Genomic DNA, 22104 nt, shown 5'->3' on the forward strand with positions numbered 1-22104 from the left:
AGCCGTTTCCCATCATTAATGGAATGTACCTTTTTTTTTTTAAATTGTGTTAGATATGAAGAATAAATGAGCATAAGTGATCTCGTCTGTCCAGGGGAGATCATTTATTTTATTTGTTAGTTCATGGAAAGGTTTCAGTTAGATATCTAAGAATGAACACAAGATTTGATATTTTTCAGGTATAAATGTGAAAATTTCTTCGCTATTAACACTTTTTTTAACAAAAGACACTCAAACACAAACTTGTTTCTCAGATTGATACAACTATATTTTCAACTTTGTAGCGTTATCAACAATTTCATTTATGAATTGATTTGTACTTTTGCACTGCTATTGGTTTGTGTTCTCCGTATCGACACATTTTTATGTGTGTTGAATGTACTGTTGATTATATAAATGATCTATGAGTATTGTGAAATGGATATGCCTTTTTTGAGTAATAGCTGTCAATCCTGTTGTTTGGGAAGGATTTGACCTTTATCTTTAAATAAGGAAATCTAAATGTATGACGAAGACTTTTACAGAATCTGCTGACTTATTTTATGATTGTTATTGTGGACTTTGTACTGCGTGTGTTTTCACGTAAAGCACGCTAAAAATAGAAAAACAGTACAAGGTGTTTGTTGATATTAAACTGTACTTGTCAAATGAAAAAGTGTACAAATAACCCATCAGAAGTATGAAAAAGAAAAAATGATTTAGATAATTTTATGACATGTTCAAACCGGAAGGGGGCGGAGTCAGCTGTAACGTTAGCAACCACGCTGAGCGACGGGACCGGGATCGTTAACGTGAAGGATTGTCCCGGACTGCACTCTGAATCCATGTCTTAGACAGCGGCCACACTCAGATCTACCGGAGACGCGGCTTATCGTGCTATCTGACAGGTAAGGACCGGGGATGACAGGATTCTGAGCTGCCGCTGCCGCCTCCCGTCCGGCCGCTGTGGGATCATCGGTTACCGTGTAATACAAGAGCGCTAGCAGGCTAACGCCAGCTAGCTGGTCACCAGCAAGATGGGAATTAGACTCAAACTGTCGTGACTAAACGTTACTACCTGTGGCTGCTTACATTCGTGGTGTATTTGGAGCACCATTATGAGTGTTATTTCTGGCTTTCAGAGCCAAACCACTAATTGGATGTTCGGTGATTGCCAGCAGGCTAATGCTAATAGCGGAAGATTGCCAGTCAGCCTGTGACGCTGCTGTCAGCGCCTCGCCTGCTTTTGACAGCTCAGTTTAAAGAACACAGGAGCAGGCCATATCGGCGCACATCTGTCATGTGTGTCTTTATTTTACCCTCAAACTGAGATTAGATGAGGCACTCCCTAGAAATCTAACATTTGCAACCAGGTAGCGTAGCTAGCATGATGCTACTCTTTGTGCACAGCCGGCTAAAGTGAGCCTTCGAGCTACATTTTGTTTACTAATGACATGCCTCGCCTTGTTTTGGTGCTGCTCGTAGTCCAATTTTACGAAGAAGAACGCATAAATCAGACAGTCAGCATCTGGTTAATTTGCAATGGTTGGCCGGGGTCAACGCCCCACCCTGACTGTCCCACCCCTTTGTGCAGGATTTCACATCCTGCAGCGTTGATCCGTCTGTCGTCTGGAGGCTGTCCGAGGCTGGGCAGTGATGGCGAAAGAATCAGATATTCTTTCTATCACCAGCTTTGTGTAATCGCTGGAGGCTCGACGAGAAAACCACCGGCTAATCAGATTTCCTTGTGTGTACTACCAACTGGAGCCGCCACTGTTGACTGTTTCGCCTCGGCGTGTTCCTCTGTGCAGATGCCTCCAAAGTCCAGGGCAATTACACCAGTCTGCATGATCAACAGAACTGCTATTGTCCTCGTGTCTTATCAGATTATCTGGCTTTCTAAAATAAAGAAACTCAGCATGACTAATTGATAAACAGACTGAGTTATTGATGAGAAGAGAAACGTGCATGACTGAACTGCAGATTTTGCTACATGCAGGACTAGTTGTTTCTTCCTGGAAACCAGTGGTGAGAGAGTTAATCATTAGAGAAAATCACATTCTTGTGCTCTCTTGAAATCTCGTGTATCTTTCTTAGTTATCAGCTCCTGACAGGTGTCTTTATTCGAGTAGAGACTTCAAGCTGGAAGTGTTTGTGCTGCTGAAAATGTCCCTTTTGATCCTCCATGCCTCGAACAAATAGATACAATATAGTGTCAGACTGTTAGCATGCACATGTTCAGTATGAGTACGTACTGTCAAAGTCACCGTGATCGGACCTTTTGTTTTTAAGTAACAAATGTTCTTCCATTTGGAAGGATAAAGGTTTTTTTCTTATTTCAACTGCTAAATGCCTTATCAGTAATCTCATCCTTCCTGGAATGCAGTCCAGTTCCTGCTTGACTGTCCTTCCTCAATAAAATTCCCCTTTCTGCCGTTGAAGACAGTAGATATTTCTGTGCGCAGCTGCAACATTTCCTCTGACACAAAAAGTCTTGACAAACCAACCCTCAGGAGCCTGCGTCCTCTCTTTCTATCAACAAGTCTGCCTCTCCCTTCAGGGCTCTGAGTTACTGCACCAGCTTCGTCTCACTTTGGGGAGGTGACGAGGCTGCAGCCTGTCAACGAGCACGATAGAAAATAGAAAATTCCAGAGTTTCCTTTTTGTCTGCTAAAGAAGTGACTTAAAATCAGTTGAGAAGATCAGGCTCACCAAAAAGCTTTCAATGTTATATTGTCTTCATTCAGTAAGAATGGAAACGGAGCTGGAGGTGCTAAAGATGAAAGTGCTGAGAGTTTCAACTGGAGTGACTTGAATGAACAGATCAAAGTTTAGAATGAAAGATGTGTACTGTCATCTGTTTTTTTGTTTCTGAATAAATCCTGGATTTCCAGCTGCTTGTAAATTGAAATGTAGAATAATTGTAAAAACATTGATCAATATCAGTAGATTTCTGACTATGTTTGCTCTTCAAGCCAGCCTCCTCCTGCTCCGTCTGATTTACACTTCTGGAGAAGTTCCATAACGTTTTTTGAAGGTAAAAGCAGACTGCTGGAAAAAGCAGTACTCTCTTGACCGTCTCCTTCTTGTTGGCGTCCTCAGAGCGGCGGGTTGAGCCATGCCGCCGGCGTCCAGCTGTGACTGCCCCCACTTGGACTGCGTGGGGGAGATCACCAAGGAGGAACTGATTCAGAAATCCCATGTGAGTGACCTTCGCTCTGCGCCCTGTCCGCCACCCTGCTCGTAACCTACCTCTCCTTCAATCATGTTTTATTATCTCTTTCCATATTAAAGTCTGAACACAGAATGAGACTTCAGTTTCTTTCCACACTAATTTATTGCTTCACTCTCGACCGATTTCATATTTTTTTAGGGTCAGTGCCAAGACTGTAAAGTTGGAGGACCAAATTTGTGGGCGTGTTTGGAGGTAAGTCATGATCTCACTGCGACATGCTCCCTCCACACACAATGTTTCTGTTCTTTAACACCCTGGTTGTCTGTTGTTTTTTGTTTCCTGTGCAGAATGGCTGTGCCTACGTGGGCTGTGGAGAGTCTCACACTGATCACAGCACCGTCCACTCGCAGGTGAGCCATCTGACTGTCCCTATGTCGTTTTTCAGAGCCAGTAGATATTAACATAATTGACAGAGAAATGGAGATATCAGTGGAAAGCAGAAAATGCCCAGATGGCAGTTCAGGACAGAAATACCGCTTGGGAGTCCCAGGAGCTCCGTCTCAGAATAAAAGTACCTCCAGCACGCCGTTTTATTTTTAACATTTTCACGATCAAAGAGAGTACACGTGCGTCCTTTAGCTTTTTGAAGTGCTGGTGTTGTTTAAACCCCACCAAGCCAGCTCTCCGCGCCTACGTCTCCACATTCACTTCAACTTCGGCAGCGGATCATCCATTATTAATTGCCATTCCTCTGGGAAGTGGGGGAGATTCACTGGCACTGTCAGTTCCATGGTTACAGTTTCTTTCCCTGCGAGCTGCGGCTCCTCCAGCCTCTGCTCTTCTCATTTGTGACTCAGGCTTTTTTCTCCGGCACGCTATGACCGAGCAGGGTTCGCCTGAGTGATGGACATAAAGGCAAACATGTAATTTGCTCTGCCTGTTGATACAGATCCTTCACTCTTAATCCAGAAAGGGATGGTTTGAAGTGCAAACCTTCCGAGGCTTCCTTCTAGATGTCAGCTGGTTATTGGATACAGAGTGCGCTGGTACAGAAATGTAATATCTGCAGTTTTCATGTATCGCTGATGAATTTGATATGCGTTCTCTAGCTGGGATGTTTTGTCTGTGATGTTCGCCGGCTGCCTTTTGGGCATTTTCAAAGCAGGCCCTCTTCAAGAGTGGCCGCGGTGCTTTCTTAGTGTCGTGGAAGCTCTGAGCGGAGTGTAATCTCTCATCTATACAAGGCTGCTGCTTGAGATCAGATGCAGTAATACTCAATAGGTATGGTGTTTGCAAGTCAAACTACAGAGGATCGTTGATCCATATCTGGCATCAAATGGACATAAAATCAGCCTTTACTCGTATTTGTAATTTAAAGATCAATCGGCAGCATGAGAGCCCTCTGAGAACAAATCCGTGAGTGCTTTCACATGTTGCAGAATATGAGCTTTCCAAATGCTTTCAAGCTCCCAGATGTCCTAAAACCGAGAGTTTCAGTCTATGAAGCCCACCGACAGACCCACTCTGAAAAGAACAGCGGCTCCTATGGCTTCTTATTTCTTATTGATCCGAGGCAGAGCGCTCCAGGGACTTGAGTGTCTCTATTTCACAGACAGAACCAGACCCAACCTGTTTCTTTGGATGTAGCTGCTGAAGTATTTTCTCCTTCAGTATTTACTTTAGCCAAAACACAGACGAGCATTGACTTGAGTGGTTGAGACGACCTCATATGCCCTGCTTCATTTTTTTCTTTTCTTGCTTGTATTTGGAGCGGGACTCTTTAAGCGCACATACAGAACGTTGTATGGGCTGTTTGAGCGTTTGGTGGGAGCTGTAAATTCAGCTTGTTAATAATGCCCCACTTGGTATATTTCCCTTCATGAATGATTCAGACGGAGGAGTTTTCAGGGCTGCGCTCAGTCTGGCGCGACACCTCTCTGCCTGCTCCGCTCCGCCCGGCAGCGCGAGGCCTAATGCAACCCCGATGAATAATACACCGCCTGCTCGCAGCGGGTCTCGTGCGAACGTGCCGGGCTGCTGGCGTTCGTCAGAGCAGCAGTGGGTCAGCAGAACTGGGCCACGGTTCCCTCAGCAGCACGTCCACCTGCGAGCTGAGGACTGCATGTTTTTGTGAAGAGAGAAGATCTTCATCGGTGTAGATAGAATCTGACGCGTTTTCAGGTCAGCCTCCATCCGTCTCTGTCACCTTATCCAGTCTGGGTCCCGAGGGTCTGGAACGGATCCCAGCTGACTAAGCAAAAGGCAGTGTGCACCTGGGCAAGCACAGGGAGACAGACACCCTCCCATACGTCCACAACACAGACCAATTTAGTCAACGCTTCACCTCAGATGCATTATTTTTGGACTGTGGCAGGAAACCAGAGTACCTGGACAAAATCCACGTCTGCAAAAGTGAAGGGAATTTGGAACAGCCAAACACAAACTGAAAGAGGAGAGGAGAAAACAGTGTTTAGACAGCCATAACAGCGACACTTCTTCTCAGTAAACTTGCAGGCAGTTTTCAAAGGATCTCTGCAGGAAGGTTTTCTAAACGCCTTCAGGAACGAAGCACAGATCTTCAGTGGAGATTCTTTCTCTTCCTGTTGAAAGCAGGACTCTGCACAGGCGCTTCCAGAAGGAAAATTCCTCTCAGCATAGTTTAAATGATATCACATTTCCTTTTTGGTATTGCATGATGTAATAATCACGTTTTGTCCAGTTGTGCCTGAAATCTTTGCACAATTCTGTATGTTAAAGAATCATCACTGTATCAGGCCTTATCTTTGTGATTTTTGGAAGTGCTGTCACATTTTATTAATTTTTTCTAGAGTTGTGCTATGAATAGAAATAATAGTTTACTGATAAACCTGAAATAATCTGCAGAATGTGACGTAACAGTCCTGTTGTAACCTCAAAGACAGTTTTATGACATCCTGCTGATTTATCTACTGGAGTCTGAAAGTTCGCTCTTGAAGAATGTGTTTGTACCACGTGTTGGTTTATTGAGTCAGTGGAAGGAGCAGCAGGGAGGACAGTAAACACAACAATGGCTGGAGACCTCGGCTACTGCACAATCATGCAGTCTATAAGCGTGATAAGCAGGTCGACACCGTTTACCCAGCGAACACCTGAAACCAGCAGAATGACCCAAGAGCCAAAACGCTCAAAAGGAAAGATAGATGTAGTGTTCAGCAGAGGCATGACTTGCATTAAGTCCTCTTTAAAACTTCAGTCTAGTTCTGAGTCGTAATCTTTCATGTTATATAAGATTCATTGTATCGGAGTGGCGACACTTGTAGATCGTGTCGACGACCATGAGGCTGATTCCCAGGCGCTTCATCAGCTGTTCTTTCGTGCGCAGGAGACGAGGCACAACCTGACAGTCAACCTGACCACGCTGCGAGTCTGGTGCTACGCCTGTGGCAAGGAGGTTTTCCTGGAGCGTAAGCTGGGTCCTCACTCACCCAGCGCGAACATCAAACCCCTCCCATCGCCGCAGAACCCTGCTCAGGTACGACACAGGCGCTGGTTTGTTGAAGCAGGATGACTGACTGCTTTAATCACTGACATTAATATACGGTCTCCTCCTGCCTGATGATGAATCGCTGCAGTTTATTCTCAGAGGTATTGATGTGTTGATTTGCGAGGAGGGATTTTTATGAGGTTATCTGCGCTGTGGCTTCAGGATAACAGCAGGGCCCCCGGGAGCCCAGCGTCTCTCAGAGTGCCGCCGAATGGAGGCTGTGAGGATCTGGACATGGAAACGGAAGAGGAGGATGACCTGCGCGCCAGAGGTGAGCTCACAACAAGAGGAATCACTGCACCGAGCTGCCGTTTACACTGCAGCGTGGAAGGAAAAACGGAAGTCTTTCGCAGTGTTTTCGGTGTGTGATTACACGACAGCGGAGCCCAGACTGCTGTGGTGAAGTTTTAATTTCCAGGGACATAAACACACACTCTAATGCTCATCCTCACCAATGTGCTAATATTTCAGAGAGAAAGAATCGGGCTTCCCAATCATATAAGATTTATCACCAAGGAGAATTGCTACAACAGAAATAAGTCTCAAACACGAACGTCCGTTCTCTTTGAGCAGACTTTGTTTGCTCACATTTGCTCCTGCGGGCAGCGAATCCCAAGTGAACCCAAGTCGTGAGAGAAAGTGTTTACTGCAGCCAAGTCACAGAAATGCAGTGGGAAGCACAACCGCAGCTCCTCCAGGGGAATAACAAGCTACCAGGTCTACAGATATATCAAGAAATGAATATCAGATGAAGCAGTTCCGTGTTTATCTTCAAGCTTCCAATCAGCATTTAAAGAGCGTCTGCCGTAGCCACCTTTTTCTTCCCAGTGTTATCGTCGCTCCAATTAAAATCAGGTTCTTTTGAAGCCGGCGGGGTGACAAAAAAACGTAATTACATTTGATCACCTCTTCACCCAAGTCAGGCAGAATTAAAATGAAGAAACACTTCAAACAGGAGCTAAGTAATCAGTTTAGTTGAAAGTGGAATTAAAGGGAGTACTAAACGTCTGCATCAGGACGAGTTCCAGAGGCCCTGACACGTCAAGTCGTCTTCAAGGAACAGCCGCTGATGGACGACAGCTTCCAAAACTGTATTTAAAAGAAATACAACTAAGGCCCCCGTGTTCCACTGAAATATACCTGGAAAGCTGAAGAGAATGAATCGAGTGAGGAATAAGTTGCTGTTGTGAATCTGAAATGTCTCATGTCGTTGTGGAAAATGGTCGAGTTGAGCAAACTGACGGTCCCCAAAGCAGCGCTAACAGCCGGAGTGTAGGTTAAAACTGGCCGTATAAAACGTCACGTCTTCCCCACTGCAGCCACCAGTGCAACAGAACGGAGTCACAAGCCAAGGGACATGTGCTGCACCGTGCACCGTGCAGCTCAGGTGCTGGCAGCGCTTCTCTGCTTTGGTTATTTTAGTCCCAAATGCAGATCGTATGATCAGGAGGGCGGAGGAAAGGAGCTTTGGGCTGCGTGTCCTGTGCAGACCTGGCCGCTCAAGTCGAGGTTTTACAAAACGTGAGGCGTGCCTGGCCGGGAGGATGCAGCACAAGGTGAAAAGGACAGCTGCACGCTGTCTATTTTAAACTGTTTTACTCACTGTGCGGTGGCTGGTTTGCCCTACTTACCGATGCAGAAAAGACAAGGACAAAGAAAAGAATTGCTCCTCACTTTTAGCTTTAGTGTGAATCAGCCACTTTTCATACAGCAAGATGTGTTGTATTATAAATACATTACAGACCAAAACTTCACATATTCAACCAGTTAGAGTACACTTAGCATTAATTTAAAATGAATAATGCTTCTCTGACCTCCAGGCCTTGATTTCCTCTCTGTTTCAGTATTGAAGAGTCATGCATATATTGTGTCGAGGTCCAGATTGGAATCTGGCCGGATCCGTGATCTGTATAGATTCTATCCTGGACCGGCCCACAGTGGTTTGTGATTTTGGTCAGTCCAGAGTGGAATTTTATCTGCTGGCCCAAATCAGAATCCCAGTGTTACAATATACTGGTATGAATAGTCAGATGTTCTGTTTGCATTTGGACTTTATTGCATCTTATTAAAAGAAAAAAATAATTGACAATCATTTGTCAGAATCTTAGAATTCTGTATTGCAAGTTGGTGTAAAAATCAATAAAGAGATTGCTCTTATTACAAAACTTTTTGGAAAATAAACCCCCAAACTATTTTCAACAGTATTCTCTCAAGTTCAGAATTTTGTTTATATAGCAGCTGTGTACCATGAGGACAGAATGAATTCCTGTAAACGTAAAACTGAAGCATTGCAACTGGTAAGCGGTAACCCCAACCCCCCTAAGGAAAAAATGAACTACATCTTCATTGGACACTATAACATGTTTTATTCTCACATGGAACCTAGTGATGGTATTCCCAGCCATGACACAGTAGTAGTACAATGCTACTGAAACTCCCACAGATACTAATTAAAATGTGAACAGATTCAAGTTGCCACATTCTGTAAATGAAGTAGAAACTGACTTATCTTCAAATTAAAACTCACTCCTGCATCCCCATTTGGTCACATGACACTCGGTGGAGCACCTGAGTCCTGCTCGCTTGCAGCAGCACTTGTTGGAGCCGCAGCTCCCACGGCCCTGGCACCTGGAGGTGGAGGTGGTGGACTGGTGTTCGGTCTGGTCCCTGACGGCTCGGATGAGGGAGATCTCAGAGTGTTTCTGGGTCAGCTCTCTCAGGGGCTGGGAACACGATCGACTTCATATCTGCCAAGTCGGCTGAAGAGAAGGATCCGTTAATGATGCCTGTTGCACAGTAGACCTTGATTGGGGTGCGAGAACAGTTGTGTTTTTGTCGGACCTTTTGTGGAAGTCCTGTCAAATGGAGATCCATGTACGGTGCTGCAGTTGGTGATCTGGAAGCCTTCTGCCACAGCGTTGTCTCGGTGCAGGAGGTAGCACTCATGGCTGCGCTTCACTGATGGCGGCGCCGACTGGCACGGTGTCGTAGGAGCGTCCTCTGGCTGGAAGGCAGTCAGTCTACCTGTAGACGATGAAGCTGAAGAAAGCTGATGGAGTAGTGCTGCTGCAGACGTCCCTGGCTCTACCTGAGAAAAATATCAAGATTTTACATGTTATGACAAGTTTTAATTAATATGAATTCTATTTAAATTAATAAAAATTTCACATATACAGTGCATAAACAGCCTACTTACAGTGTCATCCTCTGACAAGTGGTGTTGGGGTGGCTCTGGCAGGACTTCTTGCACCTCCGATTCTGTTTGAAACAGTGAAGGATCAATGACCTCTTCTTCCAGTGTTCCCCGTTTAAACATAACATCATGGAAAATCAGTTTAAACATTCAGTGCTGCATCGACAAGCATCAAGAAGTACCATCAAACTGATTGTACGTTGAAATGTGGTATTTAAATTAATATACTTAGTTACCTGTTCTGCTGCAGGAGGAGGAAGTCCTGCTGGGGTTTTTGTCCAAAAACAACCTCATACGGTGTTTTACTGGTGCCTGTTGCTGGAGACGTGTTGATAGCATGAGTGACTAACTGCAGTGCTGTTGACCATGAGACACCATGCTCTTCCAACCATTTCTCCAGTTTCAGCTGGAGATCACCATTTCCTGAATAAAGAATGTTATATAGAAATACATGAGTTTTTGATATTTACAAGATAATTCTTTATAAATATGGATGAAATTGTGCAAGGTCTAAACGTATAGGTATAATGAACTTGCGGCATGCAAGCCATACCTGGCTGGACACATCCTTGGCTCTGGGGGTTTGTGGGCCTCCCGTGGATTATCAGCATGCCTGGCCAAAGGGTCGTTATCTCATTGATGACTGCTGCCGCAAATTCTCTTCCGTTGTCGGACTGAAGAATTCTTGGTGGCCCGAACATGGAAAACAGCATGACGAGTTTCTCAGTCACCTGGAAGAGTCCATAACAACATCAGTACAAGTCTTAACCAAGGAAAATAAATCACTGTCAGCCTACCTCAGCAGCCATATTGGATGTCAGTGGAAATGTCCAGGAATAATTAGAGCAGTGGTCCCTGGCATGCAGAATCCATTTGAAGTCCCCATCAGGCCTGGCGGTCCTGTCAATAAAGCTGACGTGCACTCGTGTGAGGAATCCCAGGGAAATGAGGGGATCCTCTGGCTTGGGCTGCCTCGCAGCCTGACGTCTGCTGCAGGTGAGACAGGTCTGCAGGTACAACTCCACAGCAACCCTCGGTATGAAGGCGTAGCTGGCCTTGATTTCTTCCCATGTCTTGTGGCGCCCAGAGTGACCGGTTCTCTCGTGGCACTGGTGCAGGGTGGAATACAAGTCGTCCCTGGTGACGACAGGATTGGCTGTCTTCTTACAGAAGAGGACCATCTTGTTGCCTGCAGAGAACAGAGATTATTAGTAATAATAACAAAAGGTTCTGCCTTAGATCTTTTGTTAAAATGTGCTTTAATTCTGAAAATGATTGTATTACAGCAAAAAATATCAGTTTATTTTCATCATGGTTACTTGGTCTATGCCAATTTTAGTATAAAGAATACAGCATATTGCTGAATCAACGGTTTCTAAATATATATTTAACATGATTACTTTCTGTAAAAGAAATTTTGACTCTATAGTTATCCTGGGTACTTACCAATGGCCTGGGTTTCAAAGTTGCTGTGGCTCCAGTGTTTAAACTTTGCGCCATCATCACACTTCTGTCCTTTGGTCAGGCACAAGGCCGCTATGATTTTCTGGTACTGGTCTTCACTCAGCAGAAACTTCTCCCTCTTCTTGGGACTCAGTGAGGAAATATGGTTTTCCAGCAGCTGCTCAAATCTGCTGCGTTGCTCCATGGTGGAGAGCAAGTGAAGAGATGGTCCTGTGGTTCCCAGCGTTTATATAACGAGGGCTGGCCCACATCAGAATTCTAATCTGGGCTGGCCCACATTGGAATCCTATATAGATTCCATTCTAGGCCAGTCCAGAATGGGATCCGGTCTACATTTCATTCGTTGCCGGTCCACAATGGAACTCCAGTCTGGGCCGACCTGATTGGGTTTGGCTCTGAATTCATAGAGGCTTTAAATATTTTCATGCACATTTGACTGCAGCATGGAAAATGTACTTTGAGCACGATTAGAGCCTGAACTGAGAGAAGACTAATAGCTGTGGTTAAATAGTCCGTGAACAACTTTGGGACAGTGGAGAATACCTACAGCGACCGATTTAGTATCCTGCATGCAGCCGCTTCACCCCGCTCCCGCAGCGAGAGGCGATGCAGACGGAACGCGGACGCTCTCTACCTGCCAATAAAATTCACGGGCACTTGATTCGGTGAGAGACCGGCTTTAATTTCCCCCGTGTGCTCTGTCTCCGTCAGGCCTGACGGGGCTGAAGAACATCGGCAACACCTGCTACATGAACGCCGCCCTGCAGGCGCTGTCCAACTGGTAAGACCGCCATCCCCCCCAAACACACACACACACACACACACACCGCCCCCCACCATCCTGCCTCATGTCTTCTCGTTACTTCCGTCTCAGCGCCCCCATATTCACCACGCTCGCGTTTAGTGAGAGTTCGCCGTTTTATGCACCACCTTCCTATTTGTTGTCGACTCTGAAAAATCCCACCTCGGCCGTGTCGGTTCTGGGGACGCGATGGCTGAGCGGGAATTGCTGCAGTGCATCATTTGATACGGCAGAAGTGGCCTTTTCTCGTTCCCTGCAGGCTCTTCTGTTACAAATGAACACCGACTCCCAGCCGCTCTCCACTGCTGCTTCGCCTTTGTTTTCTTTTCTCATCTCTCTCTTGCTGCTTCTTGCCCACTCTGAGTGTTTTATTGTTTATTGTTGTGCCAATCCCTGTGATTCATAGTTTGTGTTCGGCCTGCTGATGTGGTCACTTTAATTAGAGCGCCGCAGACAGTTTTATAACTTCACTTTAGTACTTGTCCCTCAGTTTTTCATGACGTCTCCTCCGTAATGTCATGTGCCAAAAAAAGAGAGAAAAAAGAAACTGTTGATGCCGAGTCTTGATACAAGTCAAAATGAGAAGAGATGTGGGTCAAAATTTGCAATCTAAATCATATTCCAAAAATAGGAGGAACTGAGTCACGCAGCTGCAGAAGGAGGGACCCTTTTCCTGCAACTTTCCTTTGATGTGTGTGTGTGTGTGTGCGTGCGTGTGTGTGTGTGTGTGAGCGCCGCTTCCCTCTGCTACCGTCGCGCCGTTATTCGCTTCGGAGGACTTTTCTCTTCCTGGCAGAGGAAAGGAAACACTCCATGCTTTATTCATCCTGGAGCTGATCTGCCTCTTGCAAATTCCTGTCCGTTCTGTGTCCGTCAAATGGAATCCACAAAGCTGGGGTTCTTTTCAGTCCGCTGCTCTAGTTTTCAGATTTCTCTCGTGCGATTTGGTACTTTGGGAGTTTCTGGTACTTTGAACAGCGTGAACAGTTACATCCCTACAAAAGGTCTTCACATATAAATAAAAAAACATTTTTTTTTTTGCTAAATATAGTAATTCAATAGAAGTTCATTCATTTGCTTTATTTAAATAAATTTGTCCAGTAAATGACATTTGCCGGCTTGATTCGCGCCTCTTCGTTCCTCTCACTGAAACAAAGGCTCCTCTGTTGTGGGCAGATATTCAGTAAAAGCCCGTTTGTGCCTACATGTGATATCTTCCTCCTCTTGGTCCCGTGCAGCCCGCCGCTGACGCAGTTCTTCCTGGAGTGCGGCGGCCTGGTGAGGACGGACAAGAAGCCCGCGCTCTGCAAGAGCTACCAGAAGCTGGTGACGGACCTGTGGCACAAAAACAGGTGTTTGCTGCCGTTTCCTCTTTTATTGAAGCATTACAGACATAGATGAGTCGATGCTGATGTGACTTTGATCACTGTTCACTGCAGCTCTGTCTCATGTGGTTCGTAATGGCGCAACGAGGAAATGCTGTGTTTCTGAATCGGTTTCGTGTCTTGCAGGCCCTCGTACGTTGTCCCAACCAACTTGTTCCAGGGGATCAAAGCCATAAACCCCATGTTCCGCGGATATTCCCAGCAGGTGGGTCATCCCCGATGATGAAACCAATGTGCAACACAAACAAGACGCCGAGCCGCTCTTCACAATCTAACACACATTCAGTTTTACTTTGTTTTTGCAACATTGTCAACATGGCTCTGTTTGTAGTGTCGCATAGGCATCTGTCTATAATCAAATATGTGCACTGATTTCATGTCTTTTAAAGATACTTCAACAGGCCTCTCATCACCAGAGCTTTATCCTCGGCTTGATTTTTCCTCAGAGTGTGAAACTGTGCTGAGGTGGGGTTATTATTGCTTTGACCTTAGACTATTAGCTTATCGCTGATGTGGAAGAGTCTCTCCTATTTCCCTTCCAGTTCATATCACCCTTTTCTCATTCCTCAACAGAAATTGTATTAGCTTGAGCTCAGATAAACTGAATCCTCTGCCTCTGAGCAGAGGTACTTACTTTAACACACACACACACACACACACACACACACACACACACACACACACACACACACACACACACATACACACATAAGACTTGAAGGTGAAGTGCATGATTTGATTCTAGCTCATGCTTGAAAGCAAAGTTTGGTGCATTATAGAAATAAAGGGTTTGAAGTGATGGTAAACGGTATTTGGCCTGTGTCTGGAGGGAAAAAAAGAAACGGCATACATAAGCCCGAGCGGTGAGATGATGAAAGAGCCGGGTTCCTTTTGGCTCGCCAGTGTTTGTTCTGAGGAATATTCATTTGTCACGCCACGCTGGGCGGCACAGCCTTGAATTTAGCGCCGCTTTGAATAAAGTCAACATTCCTGCTCCTGGGAGAGGGGACGTCATTTGGCTTGAAGAAGGAAATTAGATGCCTGAGGTTCATTAAGTTTGCTTACACATTTGTGAGCGTTGGGCTTTGGGTTCTGAGACCCAGGACTGGGATAAACAGGTAGGTGAGGCGGTTGAAGCGTGTAATTTGGGCAAAGATTAGCATTGAGAAAGCGTTACTGTGTACAGCGAAGACCTGCATCAGCTTTTCTTTAGCAATAGGGAATTAAATGTTGGAAAAACCAGAATAACTTTACCGTCTATAATTAATCGGCTATATAAACTCAGATTTTGTCGGTTTCTTCCCCGATCAGGACTCTCAGGAGTTTCTGCGTTGCCTGATGGATCAGCTGCACGAGGAGCTGAAGGAGTCGCTACCCGAGCCCTACGACCAGTCCAGCGGCATCGCCGTGGACGACGGCCCCGAAGAGGACAACCACAGCCAGTCTGACGACTTCCAGTCCTGCGAGTCCTGCGGCAGCAGCGAGAAGGCCGACAACGAAGCGCAGGTCGGGACCGCGCCGCCCGCGGACGACACCAACGAGGCCGAAATGCTGATTCCGGAGCAGGACGAGATCCAGGCCAACCGGGAGTGGCAGAAAGAGAAGAACATGATTAACGACCTTTACCGCTCCGGGGTCAACGGCGTCATGGGCGGAAACGCCGGAGCCGACATCGACAAAGACGTGGACACCACCACCGAGACCACGCCCATCATCAGCAGCCAGGGGGCCCTCAAGGTGCAAGGGAGGACCTCGGGTAAATACAGAGCAGGAGATGCATGCTGGGTCTCAGTCCCTGTTATGCTTTTTGATTAAATTGTAAATATTAAAGTCTGGGTTTTCTCTTCATCAGATTGCTTTCCAGATATCCAGATGTCGAACACCACAAGGCCACAAAGTCCAGTCCCCATGGAGGGACACATTCCTAAAATGTCCAGCAGTCCACCCAAAGCGTCTGGCTGGCCCAGCCTCAACCCCGCTCATAAGAAAGGTATCCAGGTTCCCTCGCCGCACGGTCGCACTCGGCCACATCCCAACTGAAAGCTTAGAAGTTCTTTAGTCAAGTAACAGTATCTCTTGTCTATGTCCGCTGCCTCATTACTTTACTGGAAGTCGCGGTTCTCATATTTCTCTGGCTCCCTGCCTTCCCACAGCAGTGACCACATTCTCCCCGCCAAAGAACAAGCGTCAGAAGAAATATCGCAGCGTCATCTCGGACGTGTTCGACGGGACCATCGTCAGCTCAGTCCAGTGCCTCACCTGCGATCGGGTCAGTTCTTGTGCTGTTCCGTGAACGATGTGCGAAGTGATGAGTGTTCTCTCCCTGCTTTGCCCCCACCCCGGGCACGCCGGGTCAAACCTCGACCTCACGTGAAGTTCCTTCCCTGTGAGCAGGAGCAGCCGAACAGATGCTTCATTGTTCTCTCTCCGCTCTCACGATCCGTGGCGTCGCTGAAGATCCTCGACATGCCGTGTTCATGTTTTGAGATTGGACCCCATGTGGCCTGTTGTTTCAGGTGTCTGTGACCCTGGAGAACTTCCAGGATATCTCGCTGCCCATCCCGGGGAAGGAGGACCTGGCCAAGCTCCACTCATCCACCCACCAGACTTCGCTGGTGAAAGCTGGCTCCTGCGGGGAAGCTTACGCACCACAGGGGTGGATAGCATTTGTCATGGAGTACATTAAAAGGTCCGTTTATATATCTATGGATTTATATCCCACACTCTATATTTATTTACATTTTTTACCTGGGATATTAGTCAGTGGCTGTTTGGAGTAAAGCTGCCCTCTGTGTTTGTGTTTCAGTTGGTTCTGGGGGCCAGTGGTTACGCTACAAGACTGTCTTGCAGCTTTCTTTGCCAGAGATGAACTAAAGGGTAAGCATGTGGGCGGAAAAAAAATCTCTTTTACCAACACAAATGTCAGGATTGATGCTTCACTGACTGCGTGTTTGCTGTTTTCTAGGAGACAACATGTACAGCTGTGAAAAATGCAAGAAGTGAGTAATTCTCAGTGCCTTGTTGGCAAGACTGTTGAACAAGACAATTCTTTCTTTCATGGATCATAAAATGCCCTCTCCTTCATTTCCTTCCCTTGCAGATTACGAAACGGTGTCAAGTTTTGTAAAATGCAAAGTCTGCCAGAGGTAGGCGGACGTTTCTCGTATCTCGTACAGTGAAGACACTCAAACTTGTTTTCATAGAGACGTCAGATATGAGCTTTCTAGAATGACAGCCATTGTGTTCCCCTTCTCTAGATCCTCTGCATTCACTTGAAGCGCTTCCGGCACGAGTTGATGTTCTCCACCAAGATCAGCACCCACGTCTCCTTCCCGCTGGAGGGCCTGGACCTGCAGCCGTTCCTGGCCAAAGACAGCTCTGCCCAGACCTCCAACTACGACCTGCTGTCGGTCATCTGTCACCACGGCACTGCCAGCAGTGAGTAGGCCCCGCCCCTCCCCCCGCCGCGTCAGGCCGGGCAGCTGCCATCACTTGGCACGCACCGAAGTCCCGCATTCATTAGACAGTAAATAAAATTCACACGTACTTGTCAGATTTGTGAATGCGGCTCTAACGCATTCCTCTCTCGTCTCCTCTCCAGGTGGCCACTACATAGCCTACTGCAGGAACGACGTCAACAATCTGTGGTACGAGTTTGACGACCAGAGCGTGACCGAGGTCTCCGAGTCCTGCGTGCAGAACGCCGAAGCCTATGTGCTTTTCTATAAGTGAGTCAACACACAAGAATCATGCGGTTCTGGAAGAACTCCGCAGTCGTGCTCCTGGTTTGACGAGCGGTCTGTTTCTGTGGCAGAAAGAGCAACGAGGATGCGCTGAAGGAGCGCCGGAGGGTGTCGGGCCTGTTCAACATGATGGAGCCCAGCCTTCTGCAGTTCTACATCTCCCGCCAGTGGCTCAACAAGTTCAAGACCTTCGCTGAGCCGGGGCCCATTTCCAACGACGACTTCCTCTGTTTGCATGGAGGTATGTGTGAGTACAGTACTGGGAGGTCAAACGCTCCTGGGCTGTGCCCTCCCTCAGCTCAGGTTCCACAGAGTCGACACAGCTGTCCGTTCACAGCACAGCCAGCCTCAATGGGGGTTTTTACATCTTTTTGTGAAGATGATCCTCTCCAGTGAACAAAGACGAGCGAAAGACCCCAAAAGGGGTTTGTGCACATCGAGCTCCTCTAATTTCACGCCGTGCTCAAGCGGCCTCGGTAAAGTTTCACAACGCCGGGTTTTGAGTTTGAAAATGTAGATTTATGAAAAAGCATACAGGCTGCAGAGGAAGTGTCTCACGGTGTAAATAAACACCTTTAAGGTGTTCTCTCGCTGCCAACCACCCTCGCTTGAGCCCATAACTGGTTTGTCGGGTGTGTGTGTCGAAATGCTGAGTGAAACCGCGGGTGCTTTGCAGCAGTGCGGCCAGATACTGTAGTTTCAATGCAAAGCTGAAGGCGTAACATCTCAACGACCCAAAAGCTGAAGGCAGAATAAGTTAGCAGATCTTTTGTTTCTTAAATTGAATTTAAACTCTTTTGATTTGTCTTTTGTCTGAGCCCCAGGGTTTTTCTCTTTTACAGAACAATTCAGGTTGTTATCGTAGTAAACTAAGATATTGTTCTTGATCTTTCATCCAGTCTGCAGGAAGAAAAAGAAAATTCTTGATATTTTTAACTAGGAAATAAAGCACAGGCCTGTGTGAACATTTGTGTATTTGTTCTCTTGGACACACGTTCAATGTTTGAGGCACTCATCTGCAGTTTTCGGAGTGTCTCTCTTATGCTGTGAAGGTCTGATGATTCTTTTTACAAATGTCTGCAGGTGTGCCGCCCAACAAAGCCACGCTGATCGACGACCTGGTAGTAATGCTGCCCCAGAATGTGTGGGATCACCTTTACAGCAGGTGTGTGAAGTGAACAGTTGTGCGGCGCTGCACACTTCCTGATTTCATTCACATGTCCAGCATTCATTTTCACAATGTCTCAAAGGTTAACTCCAAAGGAGCGATTCAAAGCTCCAAGCAGGGGCTCCAGTTTCCCACAGACCACATGGTTTTCTGGGTACATTAGATTAATGAGAATAGACAATAATACAGAATCAAATCTGCTGATTGGACAGAAGGAAGGTCCTTCAGTTTGTGTGCAGGCAGTGAGGGTCAGAAGGTCGTAGCGGTGGATCTGATTTCTCGGTGGTTTCCTTCATCAGTTTGAGGCGTCCGTGTCGTCTGTTCTCTGCAGGTATGGAGGCGGGCCGGCCGTCAACCACCTGTACGTGTGCCACACCTGCCAGATCGAGATAGAGAAGCTGGAGAAGCGGCGCAAGTCGGAGCTGGACATGTTTGTCCGGGTGAGTTTTTTCTTTGCAATACATGTAAAGCTGTGATAGCGCCTGTCTGAACAGAGGAGACTTTTTTTTTTTTTTTAAATCCCAAAGCATTGAGTGTGAGTGAGCCAGCGTGCAGCCGGTACACCTGAGTGTGTGAAGCCTATTCTCCAGTCTGTTTAACCAGTTGATGGGCTGCATGTGTTGGTGCTCTCCACCCCGGCGGGAGGCGAGAGGTGTGAGTCTGATGAAAGCCTTATCATTAATGCATTGGGACAGATGCAGCTGTTATTGCCTGCTCAGTGTGCCCGCTCACACACAATGGCTGTTCAAAGGAGAGATGTGTGTGTGTGTGTGTGTGTGTGTGTGTGAGGGGGGAAAAAAAAGCTTGAGTGAGCCAACAGGAAGGGGATCGTTCCGTTTTTCCAAGAAAGCTGAAATTGGTGCAGCGTGGCGTTGAGAGCGTCCTCTAATTGGAAATAACTAGCAGAGAGAATTGATTAGGTTTTCCATCTTCTCTCCTCTCAATCCTTTTATCCTCACTTAATTTTTTTTTTCTTCTTCTTCCTCTCCTTCTTTGCCCCCACCCCCACCGCTCTGCCCCTCCTCCCTCCGGTCTCCTCCCCCGCTTCCCTCTCTCCGCAGCTGAACAAGGCGTTCCAGGAGGAGGAGTCTCCAGTGGTCATATACTGCATCAGCATGCAGTGGTTTCGCGAGTGGGAGGGCTTCGTCAAAGGAAAAGGGAACGGTAATTGGACAGAACTGTTGCCTCTCCAGGCCCCCCTCCTCCTCCTCTCCTCAAGTCCCCTTTAAATGTCTCATTCAAAGGTTAAATGTTTCCCACAGAACAACTGATGATCCATCACATAAAAAACACTGATTTCCAAAGAAATGGCCACTCTGTGAATCTCCATAAATGTGCAGAAAGTCTCCGCCGACGAGGAGCCGGTGTTCTCATGAAGCTGTTGTAGTCCCGCTTCTTCTCCTCATTTATCTTCAAAGAGTTTTGCTTTGTTCCCCCGAGTCAGGTTTTTACCCTGCTACAGCAGAGCGGAGCGTCGAAACGCATTTCATTCCCATTCCACTTGTTCTCCCTTTGTTTTGTTTTTTTTTTTTTTTGTTGGCTTCCCTTGCTTTGTATTGTCACGTCTATTTATACCAGCTCGCATCTCACACGTCTGCAAACCTCTTTTTTCCTTGACTCCTGCTCCTCCAATATTTGCAGTTGGGGGGAGCGGAGATCTGCTTCTCATGATATGACAGAAGCGTTTGGCTTCTTTAACATCGTTGCTCTTTCAACCAGTTTTGATGTTTTGACATAATTAAGCGGCTAATTGTGGCATTTCCCCCCTTTCTTCTTCTTCTTTTTTGTAAGACCCACCGGGACCAATCGATAATGCCAAGATCACAGTTAACAAGAACGGACATTTGACACTCAAACAAGGTACAAATATGACTGTATGATCAGACCTATGCTGGAATCTGAATGTTTGTTTTTCATTGTTACTATGCACAAAAACGTGTGTTATGTTTGTTTCATTGTTGTAGCAATGTTTTTTTAGCAACAGATCTTAGACCATTGGAAAGCCTGATTATTCCTCTTTCATATGGGGCCATGTTTGCTAGGAATATGCATTTGTGGGATGAGCAGCGGGGCTAAGGATGCGAGTTATACCCATGAAAAATGTGCCCAAACTATTTTTTTCCCCTTTGGTTAATTTGTTCAGTGTTTGTTTGATTTAATCATTTAAATCAGTCTGAGTAATTGCTTTTTCTCTGCTCCCATCCCACAAATGCATATTCCTTGCAAATGGAAGTGATCAGGCTTTTTAATTGTTTTCAAATGAAACGAATTTCTCAATTTCTTTTGGTGTGTTTCTCAGAAAGTAATCATGTGTTGCTTGTCTACACTCTATGATCTATAAGTTGATGTTCTCGTTTTCCCCGCAGGAGCCGACTCGGGTCAGATTTCCGAAGAGACGTGGAATTTCCTCCACTCGATCTACGGCGGCGGCCCGGTGGTGACGGTCCGGCCCAGCGTCAGCCACCTGGAAGCCGAGTCGCTGCAGTCGGAGGAGAAGATCGAGGTGGAGACGCGCTCCGTCTAAGCAAAGCACTCGCCAGTAAACAAAGGAAAATGTTTAAAAAGTTAAAAAAGAAAAAAAAAAAGAGAGAGAGACAAACCCTTTTTATTTTGCACTTGACTTTTTTCTTTTAAAAAGCATTCAAGCGAAGGACCTCATTTGTTCTGCTACACGACAGCCTTTGACAGAGGGAAGTGATGTCTGAAAAAAAGGTCTGCCACGTTGTACAAATCTGTATAAAGAGCTCTTAAATTTCTATTAGCACTGTAGTATTCATGTGTCAGGTTGTTTTCAGAACCAAGCATTTACATTTTGTGCAGCTAAAAAAATTCCACTGAATGCCATACTTTTTTTTTCTTGACCAAATGAGCACATATTGTATGTTCACGTGTTGCTGATACTGATGAATCACAATACAGCTTGCTGTAGATATATCACACATCTGTTCTTGTTGTATGAAAATATTGTGACTAAAAGGTTAGGAGAGCAAACCGTGTCGCTTAACGTGTCGGAAATCTAAAAGGTTATGAAGGGACTAAATGACTGAGTAGTCTCAGGAATGAAATCTGTGTTTCTTTGCACTGTTCTGTAGATGTACAAATTGGCATGACAATGTCTGGTTTGTATTTGAATGTACCAGTACTGATGAGTATAATGGTCAGGATTCAGCACTTGGTTATTTATGAGAGGAGGAGGAGGAGGATGTGATTTCTTATGTCAGTAATACTATAGTAGAGAATATGTGGCAGGCAGACTCTGTTAGGAATGCATGCTTTAACACTCGAATCCCAGTTTAACATCACATGTAACTGCATGTAAATGCAAAGCAGCTCATAAATCGTGCACGCAGTCCAGATCTGTCTTCACTGAATTGTACAGCTACAGACTCATGTTGTAGTATGGAATAAGCACCATCAGCAGCAGCAGCAGCAATCTGAATAATCAAAGGCATTATTTTTGTGTATGGGCATGGTGTTGCTTCATATGTTGGCTGATGGGGGGGCTCAACACAATGCTGTTCTCCCAGGTTTTGCATATGAATAAGATCTATCTTAATTTTTGCTGGCTGACACTATTAAAACTTGATGAAAACATGTTGAGCTGCTTGATTTTTCTGTCACTGTAGCGTTGACTCTGAGGCTGAGAAACGGGGGGTGAAGGTTGAATAAAAC

At 46.1% G+C, this 22104-nt stretch overlaps 1 protein-coding gene across 1 annotated transcript; it reads left to right on the top strand.

Moving 5' to 3' along the window:
- Positions 1-739: 739 nt before the first annotated feature.
- Positions 740-22026, top strand: LOC115405744 (ubiquitin carboxyl-terminal hydrolase 33-like). Its single transcript, XM_030115436.1, has 24 exons — positions 740-887; positions 3082-3181; positions 3353-3406; positions 3502-3564; positions 6516-6665; positions 6840-6948; positions 12046-12115; positions 13375-13488; positions 13648-13726; positions 14833-15277; positions 15374-15511; positions 15675-15790; positions 16038-16210; positions 16328-16398; positions 16487-16520; positions 16622-16667; positions 16779-16959; positions 17123-17249; positions 17336-17505; positions 18348-18429; positions 18764-18872; positions 19494-19596; positions 20224-20292; positions 20799-22026. Exons 2-24 carry the CDS (start codon positions 3098-3100, stop codon positions 20954-20956), a joined length of 2745 nt encoding a protein of 914 aa, XP_029971296.1. The 5' UTR covers positions 740-887; positions 3082-3097; the 3' UTR covers positions 20957-22026.
- Positions 22027-22104: the final 78 nt, after the last annotated feature.

Source organism: Salarias fasciatus, chromosome 18 (assembly GCF_902148845.1).
Source record: "Salarias fasciatus chromosome 18, fSalaFa1.1, whole genome shotgun sequence".
Classification (NCBI taxonomy): Eukaryota; Metazoa; Chordata; class Actinopteri; order Blenniiformes; family Blenniidae; genus Salarias; species Salarias fasciatus.

Bases quoted from the DNA above. Each gene is read 5' to 3' on its own strand.
- LOC115405744 (XM_030115436.1), top strand. From the start codon at position 3,098: ATGCCGCCGGCGTCCAGCTGTGACTGCCCCCACTTGGACTGCGTGGGG. The intron at 6,949-12,045 runs GTGAGCTCACAA...TGTCTCCGTCAG, and splicing joins GGATGACCTGCGCGCCAGAG to GCCTGACGGGGCTGAAGAAC. The intron at 12,116-13,374 runs GTAAGACCGCCA...GGTCCCGTGCAG, and splicing joins CTGCAGGCGCTGTCCAACTG to CCCGCCGCTGACGCAGTTCT.